Genomic DNA, 16,329 nt, shown 5'->3' with positions numbered 1-16,329 from the left:
TCACATGACGGCTTTTCTTCCCCTTCCTGTCCAGTGAAAACCACGTATCTCCAGATGTGTTGATGTTGAATGTTTGTGATAAACTGAAGGATGAAGTGTTCCTTTATGTGTTGATGAATGTTTGTGATAAACTGAAGGATGAAGTGTTCCTTTATGTGTCGATGATGAATGTTTGTGATAAACTGAAGGATGAAGTGTTCCTTTATGTGTTGATGAATGTTTGTGATAAACTGAAGGATGAAGTGTTCCTTTATGTGTCGATGATGAATGTTTGTGATAAACTGAAGGATGAAGTGTTCCTTTATGTGTTGATGAATGTTTGTGATAAACTGAAGGATGAAGTGTTCCTTTATGTGTCGATGATGAATGTTTGTGATAAACTGAAGGATGAAGTGTTCCTTTATGTGTCGATGTTGAATGTTTTGGATAATCAGTGTTCATTTGTACTTGTGCTCCACCTTCTCGTGTCACTTCTGGTTGCAAAAAACAAGATGGTGACGAACAAAATGGCGTACTCGAAGCTTCAAAACGTCAGTCCACAAAGCAATGGGTGACGTCACGGTGATTACGTCACGGTGATTACGTCAGTTATTCAGTTCAGGTCCCAGTCCAAGGACTGGGACCTGAACTGAAGAACACAATGAGATAAAAAAAAAGGCTAAAAGCTGTAGAGACGCAGACTTGCTGATAATTATCTGTATAGTTGTCAGTACGAGTGACTCTTCTCACATTACACATACACAGTATTTGTTTGAGTAATTAACAGGAATAAGAATTGATTTAAGGGAGCTTTACGAGCTAACCAGAACTTTACTTTGACCAACAGCTAAATTAGGCCCAACAGAGGACAAACTAGTGGATCCCCAGTGTGCATCCAGACCACGTTTCATGTCTCGGTATGCGTTTGTGTCACCGCGGCCTACACTTCCACTGTAAGACAAGCTGCGTACGCAGACACAGAGTTACTGGAATTTCTCCTCTCTGCTATTGATTTTCTGTTTTTTTTTTGCAAATTCACATGACTAGCAAGAGACATTCAATGCTTTTTTTCAAATGATCCCCTTCCCTTCGCTCTCTCCTCGGTGCATTAGAGCCCGGGAGGAGACGGGCAGGATGTGAGCCGGCCGAAGAGAGACAGAGAGGCTGTCGGGGATCCTCTGGTGGTTATGTCCGTCATCTGTCCAACAAAACCTGCATGGAGGGAAAAACTGTCGCAGCTTCTCTCTCAATGCGTTGGACTCTTTGTTTTTTGCTATCATGAATGGCTACAGTAGGATATGAGGTCATGCTTCATGTGAGAGCTCCCAAAAGTACTCAATTAAATCCTCAGCTGATCAATACTCAGCCTGCAGTTCACAACACTGCAAACCACACGGCTGCTGATTTGGTCTCTGTCTTCTAATGGTAGTCGACTAAAGTATAATTAAGAAAGACCCGTTCAGACCACCACTCCTCCATGAAGGAGTGGTATTATGTTGAGTACTTCTACTGGATAAAGTCATAGAAATGTGACAGCATCCTCTATCACTTACAGAGGTGGAAAGTCACATTACTTTTTAGGGCTTTTATTGTCTTTATTAAAGCAGCTGGAGAACGACAGGAAAGGCGTTTCCATTTTGTTACTTTATACTTCTTCTCCACTACATTTAACAGGGGTTATATACTTTGTACTCTTTAGTTGACATCTATAGATACTTTTTAATGAAAAAAAGAACATATATATACTTATATAAGTTGCAGTACTGTAGTGGTAAAAGTATTGGTTTAAAATTGGCTCCAAATTGTCGAATCACAACATTAAAATGTGTTTTCATGTGATAAAAACAGAAATAAGCTGTTCTAAAGTCTGGTGGTACAGTAGCTGATACTTCTGCATCTCTTTCCAGACAGCAGCAGGTGAACAGGTTGGGGCTGGGTGGGTTCTGTGTTTTAAACATGAGCTCTTTGCAAGCACCTCTTATCACCAACATCTCTGATGCTCAGATGAGAACCAATGATGTTCTGGTTTTAATCACTCGCTGTAGAGCCCTCCTGTCCTGTGCCTTGAACATCCCGTGTTGGTTTGTAAAGTTTGCAGTCAGGATGCTTTCTTTTGCTCCTCTGTTACAAGTTAACAAGACTTTGAACACAGGAACTTTGCCCTCCTATGTTTCCTTAAGAAATACAGCCGTTTATGAGCTTTTTCTTCACCAGGATGGAGGTGTGTGAGGACCATGGAGGATGTGAGGATGCTGATTGTCATGTCTTGTTCTGCTCCGTAGCTTTTATTTTAACATTCCATTCTGGGAATATAAATAAATATACTGTATACTGTATATATATGGTAGGCACTTGTGTCAGAATATTTGTGTGTTTGTGTGTGTTGAGTCCAGTGCCCGGCTTCGGTTACACTTTTTCTAACATGACGGAGAGGAGAAACGTCTCCGGATGCACCTTGCTTGCGGGAAGCCGAGCGACTGCAGGCAAAAATAAATCTCCCCTGAGGAAAGTCGATACGGGCAGCTCACATGTCCACACGAGATGAATATCCAACCCCTGCCTGCGTCTGAATGGCTACAAAACAATGTGCTGATACTCGCAAACATGTGCCACTTTGATATGTGGAAGAAGTACTAGAATCCTTAAGTACTTTAAGTAAAAAGTAAAGTAAAGTAGCAGTACCACAGAGAAAAGGGTACTTCACTTCATATGGTCGTGCAAACAAACTTTATTTCTAAGTGAAGAAGTAAGCTTCTAAAGTGAAAGTACTCAATGGACAAAAAGGGGAGAAATAAGAAAAGAAAAAAGATGAATTAAGAAAAATAAAGAAACACAGAAGCCTCACAAAATGGGAATACTCCACTAAAACACCAGTTCTCTATTGAGTAAATGTATTTTTATTACGTTCCATCTTTGGTGTTGTCACTGTAACAAAGGAAGGATGATTGTCATAAGAAAGCCTTATTTTTCTGCAGACAAGCATCCTAATACTTTTACTGTAAATCATATTATTAGTCATAAATACGCTTTGTAATTCTGGTGCATCAAAAGAGAACAAGATATCCGTGGACTGTTATTTTAAATAAATGCTGTGGAGAAACACAGAATAATCCAATCATAAGGGGCAGATTCTGCAAGTAAAATGTTTTAAACATGAACATACATTTATGAAGAATAAAAATGTGCAAATACCTAAAAAGATTTGAGCAAGCCAATTTTTTTATGTCTTTGTAAAGATCCACTTTGCTTTGAGGTGAATGTCCGACAGCTCAGGTTGCTGCATGAGCACTCACACACACACACACACACACACACACACACACACACACACACACACACACACACACACACACACACGGTGGAATGTTTCTTTAAGTGAGATGTAATGAGACTCTGTGGTTTCTAAAGTGAGAGGTGCAGCGCTGCTGCTGGTCAGACGAGTCTTCTGATATAGATCAATGGAAACAACTGAGACCAGTGGAGCCAGAGACTCCCTGCTGATTCAATTTACCATTTCTGTAATTCACATGATCGTACAGCACTGCCTCTCTATCACACACACACACACACACACACACACACACACAGCGTTTCTGTCTTTTAGATCACATGACTTAAAAAGATGTAAAAATGAAAGTAAACCATAATATAATTATTGATGAAAACACTAAGACGGACTGTGACTTGGCCTGGGATTCAATCAGGAGTCCGGAAACAAGGGGTGTGTTCCATTTCCCTAAAAACATCCCTCCTCCTTTCCTTTGACTCCAGTGCTGCCCCCTTGTCAAACAAATGCATGTCAATATTAGACAATTCTGCTAAAACCCCAGCTTATGTTCAGTGACAATGTTTAGGAGGAACGTTGTGCTTGTGGACGATACGTTATGGTTAATGTATGGTCAGGGTTTGGCAACTTAAACACTTCATTAAGGTTGAATAAAGCTCAGGGTTAAAGCATAGACTGTATATAAGAGGTGGACCCAGTCAACGAGACGACACCCATTGGTTTGTGGACGGCTGTTTGGAAGCCTCGAGTTCATCGTTTTGGCCGTCGCCATCATTATTTTACTTTGCAACCAGAAGTAACACAAGAGGGTGGAGCTAAGTACGACGAGGCCTCCAAAATGTTAGAAATGTAACTTTCGTGAAGTAAAGAGATTTGAAGATTTAGAGAGAGATTGAGACCATAAACTCATGTTTACAATGTTTACTGAGGTAATAAATCAAGAGAGAAGTAGAGTCATTTTCTGCCTGTAACGAACCAAGGAGATCCTTTACTCAAATAAAAGCACAAATACCACAATCCAAAAATACTCCAATACAAGGAAAAGTCCTGAATTAAAAATGTAATCAACCTGTCAATCACAGTAATCCCGCCCTAAAGCATACCCTGCTTTATGGTGTATTTGACAGCATTAACTCTCCTTTCATCTCCATCACCCCCCTGAGGTAACATATCTGGTTCTTTAGCTAAATGCTTCACTATGTTCACCAGTTGGCCGGAAGGGCTCTGTAGGCTTTTAGAGATTTTTTCACGGTTGCTTCCTGCGGCCAAAAAAAGATGTAAAGTTGCAGGAAAGCGATGAGCTGAAAGACGTCAAAATGCTACGTAGAGCTGAAGGGAACTTCACAGTCAGGCAAATTCACTACACATTGTCATTAAATCCATTGTTGTTCTAAAAATATTTACTAGAGCATTTTTAGGTTTGTGATGGCCACTTCATCCGTAAATTGCAGGTTTGTGAGCAGCACAACTAATGTGCATCAAATGCTGAACGCAAACAATCTGACAATGTAACACAGGCATTTTGTAGTTTCATTCCTCCTGACTGCACTAAATGTCAATAAAAAAAATTAGCCTTCATATGAAAATACAAGCAGCAGAGTAGAGACTCCATTCAATCAGCACAGCATCAATTATTCATGACTGCTCCTGTCGGCTGAGCTGCTCCTGGGATCGATGCCTCCGTAATGTGGACTGATATGAGCCCCTGGTCGTGTCCCGGCTGCAGCAGGTTAATGGGTCGACCGGGTTTCACCCACTGCAGGAGGCACTTCCTGGATAAAACTCTGCACCACGCCCCACCGACACACTTTATAAGTTCACAGCGAGTTGGTGCAGCGGGCTTCATAGGTGTTTATGTTGTAGACTCTACATATAATATCTCACTGTCTGTTTTCTATCACTGGAGCCAGGCAATAGAGATGCGAAAGCCCCGCCCCTTCCGGTGTCCCCCAAGGCACCTTATTTGATCCCCTTTGAATTGTGCCATGAATTACACATAAGGTTGTTTGATAAGATATTAAAAGATAATTTTACAAGTCAAGAGAGTCTAAGTTTGTCGTAGTATCATTTAGTGAACTACATCTCTCGCCGTCACAATATACGTCACCTAGCTAGCTAGCTAACTTAGCTATGTTCCACGCACAAATGTAACATTATCTTAGCTGATGTGTTTTCATCCTCTTTGTATCAGTCAGGAAGAGAAAGAAAAAGCAAGACCCGTTTGTTGGTGTGAGAACATCCTGGTACGGGAATACTATCTCAAGAATTATTGAGATGGTATTTCCAGCGGGAATTTGGAAGTTTTCTCATCCACTTCTATTAATTTAGTGTTTTGTCAGAGTTTGCATCTAGTGGTCGTGGGAGGAACTGCATCTCAAAGCACTAAGGTGTAATATCATCAACATCAAATTAGACAAGAAAACACAAAGATTGAGACATATTCATTTTTCCTGTTTCATTTGGTGAATAAAGTCTTCTCCTTCAGATCACATGTCTTCCTCTCTGTGGTTCACCTGACTCAGTGTGTTTCTGTGTGTGTGTGTGTGTGTGTGTGTTTTTCTCCGATCCATTATTCTCCCCAATCAATTTGTGCTGTCGTTCAATGGAGAGGCTGAATGTTTCATGGAGTGTGCGGTAAATGGAGAGTTTCTGAGAAACCATGAACGACATGATGAAAGTGTTGCCTAGTAACAGTAATCCTCCTTTGATGTAGTCAGATTACATTATAATTACAGCTGACGATGCAGCAAATGGCTCTTGCAAGATCTGAGGAAATAGAAACTCATTTGGATTTGATTTAGTATTTATTGTTGTACTTGTATTTATATTCGCTGCATTAGTTGTGTTAGTGTTTCTGCTCAGGGACTACTCAGCTCATATCTGGCACAATACATCTCCTCTAGTTTAAGATGAATGTTTGTTGTGCATGCTCTCTGACAAATAAATACATGTAATAAACAAAACTAAACCTTTTAGAACTTTTATTTGCGAACTCACCGTAACTCAAAGTACTGTTTAAGTTCGATTGCCATGAAAAACTTAAAGATGATGTTCATGGTCCCCACAAAATGAATCTTTATCTTCGGTATGTATATAAATATTTCCTTTGGTTTATTATTGTCTTTGTCAGGAGGAACATGTGCTCTTCCATGTGTGTGTGTGTGTGTGTGTGTGAGTGTGCACCTCTGTGTCTGTCCACAGCTAATCTTTCTGCAGCAAGCTGCATACTATTTTGGTTGACCAGTTAATTAAGTAACTTTCACAAAACACCTTTTATTGCTTGTTTTGCTTGACATCGACTGCTTGCTGACTCCTCACTCACTTCTTATAACGGCCTTGGCGTGTAGGGGCCACTAGTGAAAACACAGCTGAGTGCATCGTTTCCACACGTTTATTTGTATAGACGGTGTGTTTGGCTAACAGCTAACGTAACAGTACACACATTAGTTTAATAGATTTATATGATTTATAGCTGTTAAACATCAGCATGGTAGCTGTGTCTCTGTGAGCATGTTAGCATGTTGACGTTAGCATGTAGATCCAAATATAGTTCATATGAATTTTAAGACATTTAAATGACAGAAAAAAAAAACAAATAACTATTGAAAGAGCCAAAGTGATGAGAGATTGGTTCAGAAATGAGACAGTTGTTTTAATTTGCATTAGTTAACCTATCGGACCTTTCTTTCTGAGGCTGTTGAATCCTTTCATCCAGGGTTCATAGTTTAGTTTCAGTATCTTACCTCCTCTTTTTGGAGTCAGATAGATTTATCTGGTTGTTTGCCAGAACATGTGGAGTTACCTTCCTGCTGTGCTCTGTGATAATGTGAAGAGCATTAAATATTCAGTTGAGAGGAAGTTGAGTGTCACTACATTATCTGAGACGTCAGGCATTTATTGATGACTATCCTTTATCTATTAGAGCTGAGAGGTCACACAAACACACACACACACACACACACACACACACTAAACCACTGGGAGTAATATTATTTGTCTAGCTGTAGTCTATTTGTTTCATGAATTATAGATCTCCCAAAATGTCATCCACACTGTGTGTATGACATCACCTTGACAGATGAATCCTTTTGGCAGCGCATGCTGGAAGTTTTAACTGGGAAACTCAAATGTCTTTCAATCAATCAGGGAAGCTTTTTAAAAAGCTTGGTTGTTTCCTCTACTGGGTTGAATTGTTAATTAGACCGAGCCTGCTATTGGCCGAAGCGGGTGGTGTATGTGTGTGCTGCTTGTAACCCTGAGGAATAATCTGTTTGTAGTTTGGCATCCTCTGCAGACAGACTTAAACTGCTTTAATGCTCCCTGTGAAATGTGCTTTGATGCTTTAAGTGAAGCTTCTGGTGGCCTCTGATGAAATTAAAACAACTCAAATCAGTGAATGTGCAGAAATAGAATTGCAGGCAGAAAACTAGAAGGTGCACTCAGTGCAGATCTCCGCGTGCAAGTGTGTCTGCAACAACCACTGCTGTGATGTGTAATTGAATGAATACAACCCCCCAGTCTAGATACCAATGCAATGGACTATAAGGCGTAGTAACACTTCATTCAAACTCCAAAACAAGCGCATATCAATGCAGGCATTTGGCTCGAAGTCGTCGTACGAGACACGTCTTTCAATCGTGCCAAAAAACAAATTAAACTCACCGAGCTGTCAGAACACGTAGCAGCGGCTGAGTGGCGGTGATGTACTCAGCAGTGTGTTTACTGGTAGTTCCGTTAGCTGTCAGCCAAACACACCGACCAAAACAATAAAAATGGGCAAACTGTTACCACCCACTGTGTCTCCGGGTGCAGGGTCACGACTGGGAGGTCAGGGATGCACTCTGCTTATCACTCGCGGTGAGACTCCAGGAGTCAGCAGGCAGTCAATGGCAGAATAAAACAGGCAATAAAAGGTGTTTTGAGAAAGTGTGAGTCACCACAACCACAAGAGGTCCTTGAGCATGCAGCCATAACTAATCTCTCATTCTGCATGCTATTTAGGACCCCTGGTTGGTAGGGGCCGTCTAGTGATAATACAGCTGAGTGCATCTCCAATGCAGTCTCTACTCTGCAGCCATTGACCCAGTGGAGGGAAAATAGTTTGCCATTTTTACAGACTGGCTTTTATGTGATATCATGTTTTAACTGCTTTACTGCTTTATTTCATTATTATAATATTATTTTCTTAGTTTGTTCTTATCGTATCGATTTGGTTTTATTGTTTAATTTCACCTTAGTTTGTCCTGCTTTGTTGGGCCTCACTCTGTCAAAGCACTTTGTAAACTCTGTTTTTAAAGGTGGTATATAAGTAAACTTATTATTAATATTAATATTATTAACAGCTAACAGCTGACAGAACTACTAGAACACACACTGCTGAGTACATCGTACTCAGGCACTGCCACGCGGGCTGCAGACAAAATATTATGCAGTTTGGTGCAGTAGAATGTGAGATTAGTCATGGACAGACTAAGAGGAGCACATGACTGCACACACAGACGATATCCATCGCATGATCCTCCTGGAGGAGTCAATAGTAACAATAACTCACTTTGTGAATGAAAAAGCACTCTCCGGCTGCTCTGGTTATCTGTGCTCTTTTTGTTTTTTATATAGAATCTGTCAATGAACGTGTAAAGGAGATGTAAGAGGGAGAAGAGGATGTCTCACTGCCATTAACCCGCATTAAACCCTCCCCCATCTCCCGGTTCGACCCTTCTCCACCTCGCCTTTCCTCCCTTCCTTCATTCAGACCCAGAGAGGAAGAGAGGAAACGGCTGCCCCTTCGGGGATTCGGCATCATAATTATATAGGAAGCGGAACAGTCTGCCGTCTGTTAGAGCTGGAGCTGGCTGCAGGCAGGTCACACATGTCCGCTAATGTGCAGTGAACAACTGATCGTAACATTGATGTGGATGTCTGACACTGTTTGGAAGGTAAGATAATCTCCTGCATTAACCTTCAAAGAGTTCATAACAGTAAAAAATAAAAATGACCGGTCTGAGATGTTAAACCTTCAACTGCTCACAGACTTTGTATTGTCAGAGACCATCTCTGCAAACTGCTGCTATGTACAATTATAACAGACTGTTAAAACAATAGCTTTGTAAACCGTTTAACAAAACTTTCCTCCTGAACCATCTCTGGATGAAGCATGAGAAGTCTGTTCCCTTGTCAGATGTTTCTAACCGGGCAGTTTCTGTGTGGTTTTTTTACGGGAACTGATAATTTTTTGTCTGCAGGCTGTTACTGAACTCTGCAATGATAATTTAATTTCTCGCCACTGGAGACGATCAGAAAAAAAAATCTCCACATAAGCCAGATGGTTCTGTACCAGATGAAAAAAATGTGGCTCCCAAAAATATATAATATAATAATATAATATCATATCGAGGTACTTACTCACATGTTTCTAATGGGTAACCTTTACAAAATGGACCCCTCTGGCACAAGAAAAGAGTTTGCAATGATATTTTCTGGTATCACAGAACTCTTTTTGGTGAGTAAAAAAAAGTATACAGTCCTTTTATCAATAGGGCTTTATGTTGGTGTGTCTGTTTCTCTTACCTCCCTCATGGACAACTTTACAACTTTTGATAATAGACTAAATAATGTGTTAATAATATGAGTCATCATGCTCCTGTGATCTTGTTATGACTCAGACGTCCGTTTTCTTGAATGTGCCACAGAGTAAGAAGAGGAAGCAGCCATGTCAGAGAAGAAGCCACGAGGCTCGGACGCACGACCCAAATCTGGCCTCCGCAGTTGGAGTGCAGACAGTTATGTTTGGCGGCGGAAAAAACGCTCCCGGAGCTCTCGCAACGGGTCGAGTCCCGGAGGGCTGGAGGCGGAGGGGACGGAGGAGATGGGCATGCGGTCGACATCCTGTCCGAGGCGGCGCAGAGAGAGAAAGTGTAGCTGCTGCGCTCTCGGAGACGCATTGACGTCCGCAGACATTGATGTGGTGTGTCGGAAGGCCTTGTCCCGGCGCTCTCTGCGGCAGAAGTTTCAGGATGCTGTGGGCCAGTGTTTTCCTCTGCGCTCTCACCATCATCACCACCATCATCATCACCACCTGCCATCGGGCTCCTCGCGACCCTTCTCGGTGCTCTTCTGGTCCAAACGCAAGATCCACGTCTCAGAGCTCATGCAGGACAAGTGTCCCTTCTCGCCCAAATCCGAACTGGCCCGATGTTGGCACCTTGTAAAAAATCACGCCACCCACCCAAGTGCCCTCAAGGACATGGAGGCTCCCCTCAAACCCAATGTCTCATCCTCTTCTACCTCCCCGCCACAGACCCCTCTCTCCTGGGAGGACATCTGCTGCTCTCCTGGGCCTGGAGGCACTAGTCTGGAGGACTGGGACCCTTCTTGTCCTCACGGGGGAGCAGAGGGCAGCTGTGGCCACACCGACTACATCCTGGTCCCGGATCTCCTCCAGATCAACAACAGCTCCTGTTACTGGGGTGTGTTGAACCGCTTCGAGGCGGAGGAGCTGCTGGAGGGCAAACCGGAGGGGACGTTCCTGCTCCGGGACTCTGCCCAGGATGAGTTTCTCTTCTCGGTCAGCTTCCGTCGCTACAGCCGCTCCCTGCACGCACGCATCGAGCAGAACGACAAGCGTTTCAGCTTCGACGTGCGCGACCCGTGCATGTACCGGGACCCCAGTGTGACAGGACTGCTGAGGCACTACAGCGACCCGGCCACCTGCCTCTTCTTTGAGCCCCTCCTCTCCCGGCCGCTACCAAGGTCCTTCCCTTTCACCCTCCAGCACCTCTGCAGGGCTGTGATCTGTAGCCGCACCACCTACCAGGGCATAGACAACCTGCTGCTGCCTCCTCAGCTCAGGGACTACCTCCAACAGTACCACATCAAGTGTGATGGGGCCTGCGCTGTGTGACATGTCCAAAGCAGGCCTCATACCGTGGAGGGGCGAAGATGGGACAAGCAAAGGCAGGATCTCTTGGCAAAGAGGCCGTTTGAATTTCAAGTAGCTTTGCTGTTGCAGATCTTTGAGGTCTAAAAGGTGCAGAACTGGAGAGTTCTTTAAGATGTTTGTTGATCTTGATCTTCAAGCAGATCCATATACTGTGGGAACACATGGACGTAATGTGTCTTCTTTCAGTGCTAAGAAAGGGTTTGAAACCTTGGATCTTGACAGTGTCTGGAGACAAGTAAAGATACGCTGAGAAACCTGTAATTAAGCAAACATTCTCCAAAACACTTGCCTTAATATCCTAAATGGAGTAAAGATTCTCACCAAGACATTCAACTTTAACTCTCACTTTCTTTGTGGAATATTGACTTCTGATGTTGGAGCATTTCCCCCCTTTGATTTCAAGCCAATCTCTTGGACATCATGTGGGCATCTATGATCTCTAGAGGCCACTAGAGGAACTGCACCTTTTCTGATCTCAATGGCTGAGACCGAACCTCCTGAGTAGAACAGAGCAGCAGGATGATCAGAGCGACCATTGTAGCGGGTTAACTTGTGTAAATACTGAGTTGAAGTTTACAGTAAAGACTAAAACGAGCATTGGAGTAATAATAATAATAATAATACATTTTATTTGTATAGCGCTTTAAAAGGTACTCAAAGGCACTTTACGTGGTAAAAACAGAAATAAAACAAGCAGTTACAATATGAACAAAAGCGATGACATAACAGTAAGGGACAACATAAAAAACATACATAACTAGCTTCACAGGCTATAAGCAGATTTAAATAGATGAGTTTTAAGTGACGGAGAATGTCTGAGGTGCTGGGGGAGAGAGGTCCAGAGGGAGGGGACAGCAATAGAGAAGGCCCTGACCCCCCAGGTCTGATGCTTGGTCAGAGTAGGGGGGTAAGGAGGTTGGCGTCGGTGGATCTGAGGTTGTGGGAGTCAGATGAGTGACAACTTTGTGCGGCTACTTTTTCTGTAACTAACTAAGCTAACTAGTGTACAGCTGGCTAGTTGGCTAGTTTGCTAATTCCACCATGCTTTAATGCTACACTGGCGACAGAAAATGAGCCAAACATTCAAATGATCACGGAAACAATGTCCGTTCTACTCCTCTTCTATTTCTATGCATGTACCATAGTATAATAAAAGATGTGATGTTTTACTGTTAACTCTGTCTTACACACAATCAGTGCTGTCAAATGTCTGAGGTAGAAGGCCTCCTAACGGCATCTAATATCCAAACATAATTAATTCTGCATTATTTTAAGACTCTTGTTGGGGGAAGTGGCACAGCGTGACTGTTGCCAACATATAAATCCTGTGGACCTGTTTAACAAATCACAAAATTTAAAACCACATCTCCCTCCAAAGTCTTTGTGTGAAGACTGAGGTCGTGAACCACATTTACCTCCTCGAGGGTCAGATGTTTCGGGCAAACTGAAGAATGGAGGACGGGAACAAGGACTCTGTTGTTAACAGATATGGATGGTAGAAAGACATGGTGACAAAAAAAGGTTCAAATACTGTCCCAACAGCTCTTCTGAACTAACACAAATGTGAGCTTCAAAGGGACAGTTTTCATCTCGTCAGCCACAAGATGGCGGCACAACTGCACTTGTCTGGACTCAGCTGCTTCTTCTTAGCTGAAAAGCTCCTCTCTAGATGGACATTTCAACATCAGTTGTGCCTCTTTAGCTTTCACAAGTACTGTTATTGCAAAAAACTGTTTACATGTTGGAGTTACGGTGGCCCTGAGAGCTCGACGCACTGCCACTGGAAGAAAGACACATGCAAATAGAAATGACATGTGTCTCATTTAGGAAGAGAAAATGCTGCAAAAACGCAACAAAATATGGAAAAAAGCTGCAAGTCACACAACAAAATATTTTTTCCAAATGTCAGATATCTTGCTGTAAATCTATAGCTTCACCGGTCTGCTGACTACTAGCATCTCCGTGTTGTTCTTTGTGACTTGCAGTGTTTCTTTATTTGACTAAAACTTTTTACGGAAAAAAAAACAGTAAATTACTGGCAGAAATTTTGCTAGTAATTGACTGTACAATTTAAAATACTCTATTAAAAGAATATAGCAACTCACTGTAATTTACTGAAATCATTTTTAAAAATACAGTATTTTAACCGGCACATACATACAATTTACAGTATCTCTAGTGTATACGAGAAATACAGTAACTTACTGCAATCAAAATGTACAATAATTTGTTAGCAGCAAGCAGTAAATGACTGTGAAAAGAAACAGTCAGGATCATAAGAACAAGCGTTACGACTCCCAGAATGCATTGCTTTCACAACGATAAAGTATAAGCATAATACAGTCGGTTAGTGTTAGAATTTCACTGTAAATTAACATCAAAGTGTTTTTCTTTTCAGAGTTGTTTTTTCAAAATGCTGTATGTGAAGACGTTTCCTTCTTGTGTTTGTGTTTGGTCTCTTTGCTTGTGTTTTCTAAAGTTGCTCTGAACTCTCAGGGCCACCGTACAGAGTATACTTGAAGTATTTGAATCCCTTTGTTTCCCCCCTCGAGGCTTATATTGTATTCGTCACACTGATACACAAAATAACAATAAATGCCATTTACAGTGCCCCCGTCGTCTGACTGTGATTCAGGTTGTTTTGCCACCTCTGGACCGATTAAATGGTGCAGCTCAAGTCGTGCTCATCCATCCGTGTCTGTTCACGCTGCAGCTGTGGGCTTTTGTAGTTAGACAGGCTAATGGTACGGAAAATGCTGCTTTTGAAGTATCGCTCTGAAAACAATTCATCCCGCTGTCTGCAAAAGGACACCTCTAAATGCCAGCGCTGCAGCAGAGCAAATGGAGAGATAAGGACATGAAAAAGACTATTTCCGCTTCATAAGTGGGGTGGAATGCAGATTATTTTTTTCAACTGATTCCTGTCATTCAGCCTCTCTTCAACCAGCAGTGTAAAGAAACAACTGCTCAGGGCAAGTGACTTGTATGAATACAAAACAGTGCATGAAACCATTTGGTTTTCAGGCCCCAAAAGTTTTTTTGTCAGTATTTGTTATACAGATATCAGCGTTTTACTTATACGTGCTCGAGTAAATTGGCTGGTCTTTTGTTCTTTTTTTCCTTTATGTGTTTTCATATTCAACAAAGTTCTCTATGTCATATACGGTTTACGTTTAGATGTAGGGAATTAAGTTTGAGTTCTTAATTGTCACCTGCACAACAATTACAATAAAATCTTAAGCTCTTAAGCTCTCTCCAAAACTGCATCCTAATAACAATATGTATAAAAAAGAAAATATCACAAGAGTACAATTTAAGAAGAACGAGTTGAAATATAGGGATGAAATAATATAATATAAAATACAGAATAAAGCAAAAAAACAGGTAAACATTCATTAAAAAAACGTAAATGTATAAACTCAAATGTAAACAATGTAAATATATATATATATATATATATGCATAGCTGGACAAATACAAAGTAAAGAATAGACAGGAGTGTTAAGTATATGTGTAGTGTAATAATAGGTGTAAATGTTTTATAAATAAATGTAAAAGCACATATTCTACTGCACTGGTTCCATTTGCTTTCTTACCTGGTTAATTACTGTTTACAACATGCTCTCTCTCTCTCTATATATATATATATATGTATATAGTATAAGTGCAGTGACATCCATGTATCAATAGAGTGGGAATCAGAGCTGGTTTGTTCTAGTTACTGTGGGACATTGGCTACTTGCTTTCAGACAAAAGTGAGACTAATTTTAAGCTTCAAGATTGTGGCCACTCTACTTTCAGACTGTCTAACAACTAAGAATATTTACTATATTATGAGTATTTTTATGGCAACAACAACATCAGCTTACACCTAAAGGCTCAATTATTTGTCACGGTAGGAGAGGCAGAGGTGTAAGTAATAAAATGAACGATTCTGCTTCTTTTGAACCTTTCTCTAAAAGTCAGGTTATATTTGAGCCTCCGTTGCTTCCATCTTGCTTTTATTTGTTCCTTAATTGCAGGCCAACACTAAATCACTGGAGGTGAACTGCTCTGACAGCTGATGAACGTCTGTCAGATGTGAAGCCACAGACAAAGTCTATCTTTGACTGTCTGCATGTCAGCGCTCAGTCGGCGGACAGGAGTTCAGGAGCCACATCTATTGATTTTCCTGAACCACATGCATGAAATATTAATGTTGTCTTGTACCACCCGGTTATAGCCAGCGTCATTTTTCAGCAGCTGCAGAACCAGCGTTCTATTGTGTAACATTAGATTCAGAATACATTCGATATCCAAATCTGAGAAAAGAAACGTACAGTCATGTGTAAAACATAAGTTCCAGCACTGTTACATGTTCCCACTCTCATTCTTACATGCTGTTGTATTTCACTGACAGAGTACTTCCTGTTGCACTAATCAAATTCTCCCCCGAGACGCCGCTCAAACAGACGGGTGGCAGGTGGTCTCTGGCCGCTAAGATGAACATTGATAGCTGCTTGTATTGATCCATAATTAAAGGTATTAGTGAGTGAACATTTGTTTCTGTCTCATTTATGTGTTTGCAGAGTGAAAAAGTGTTCTGAAATACAAAATGTGATGCTGAGAAATACATGTTTCACCCAAATGAGACAGTAATCAAATCTTTGGCAGCTGCTCTAAATAAATATATAGTTAAGAGTCTAACTTTTCATTCAGTATTTGTATTATTTATAAAAGAATAAAGATGATTAAAACAACCGTATGAAACAGTTTTCTGCTGCGTCAGACATAAATGTGAGATTATCCAGCTGTAGAATAAACTAGTTAGAAAGATCTTAAATAGTGAAAATATGGGAGGGGGGGCTTTTCTGTTGCTGGGTTGGGGAGAGAGTTCTGCAATTTGTTGTACTTGTGTAAATATGAAGTTAGAAATATGTACTTTTACTAAAGTAAGATTCGTTTTACTTGTAACAGAGTATTTTTACACAGCAGTATTGCTACTTTTACTTTGCCAAAAGCTCTGAGAGTATTGCCTCTTTGCAAAATCAGCGTTTCTCAAACGTAGGCGGGGTTACGCCGCCTGCGTCATGACGTAAATATGGCGGGAGTCGTGACGCTGCGCGTCCTTGTTTTCAACGCAGCG

General features: G+C 41.4%; 1 protein-coding gene across 1 annotated transcript; it reads left to right on the top strand.

The window, feature by feature from the left end:
- Nucleotides 1-9,974: 9,974 nt before the first annotated feature.
- Nucleotides 9,975-11,165, top strand: socs4 (suppressor of cytokine signaling 4; the record flags this gene model as incomplete). Its single annotated transcript, XM_079165697.1, has 1 exon — nt 9,975-11,165. The coding sequence occupies one exon, from the start codon at nt 9,975-9,977 to the stop codon at nt 11,163-11,165; it is 1,191 nt and encodes a 396-aa protein (XP_079021823.1).
- Nucleotides 11,166-16,329: the final 5,164 nt, after the last annotated feature.

Source organism: Pholis gunnellus (assembly GCF_910591455.1).
Source record: "Pholis gunnellus genome assembly, chromosome: 1".
NCBI lineage: Eukaryota > Metazoa > Chordata > Actinopteri > Perciformes > Pholidae > Pholis > Pholis gunnellus.
Note: the sequence above shows the minus strand (reverse complement) of the source record. Positions and strands in the feature narration are given on the sequence as shown.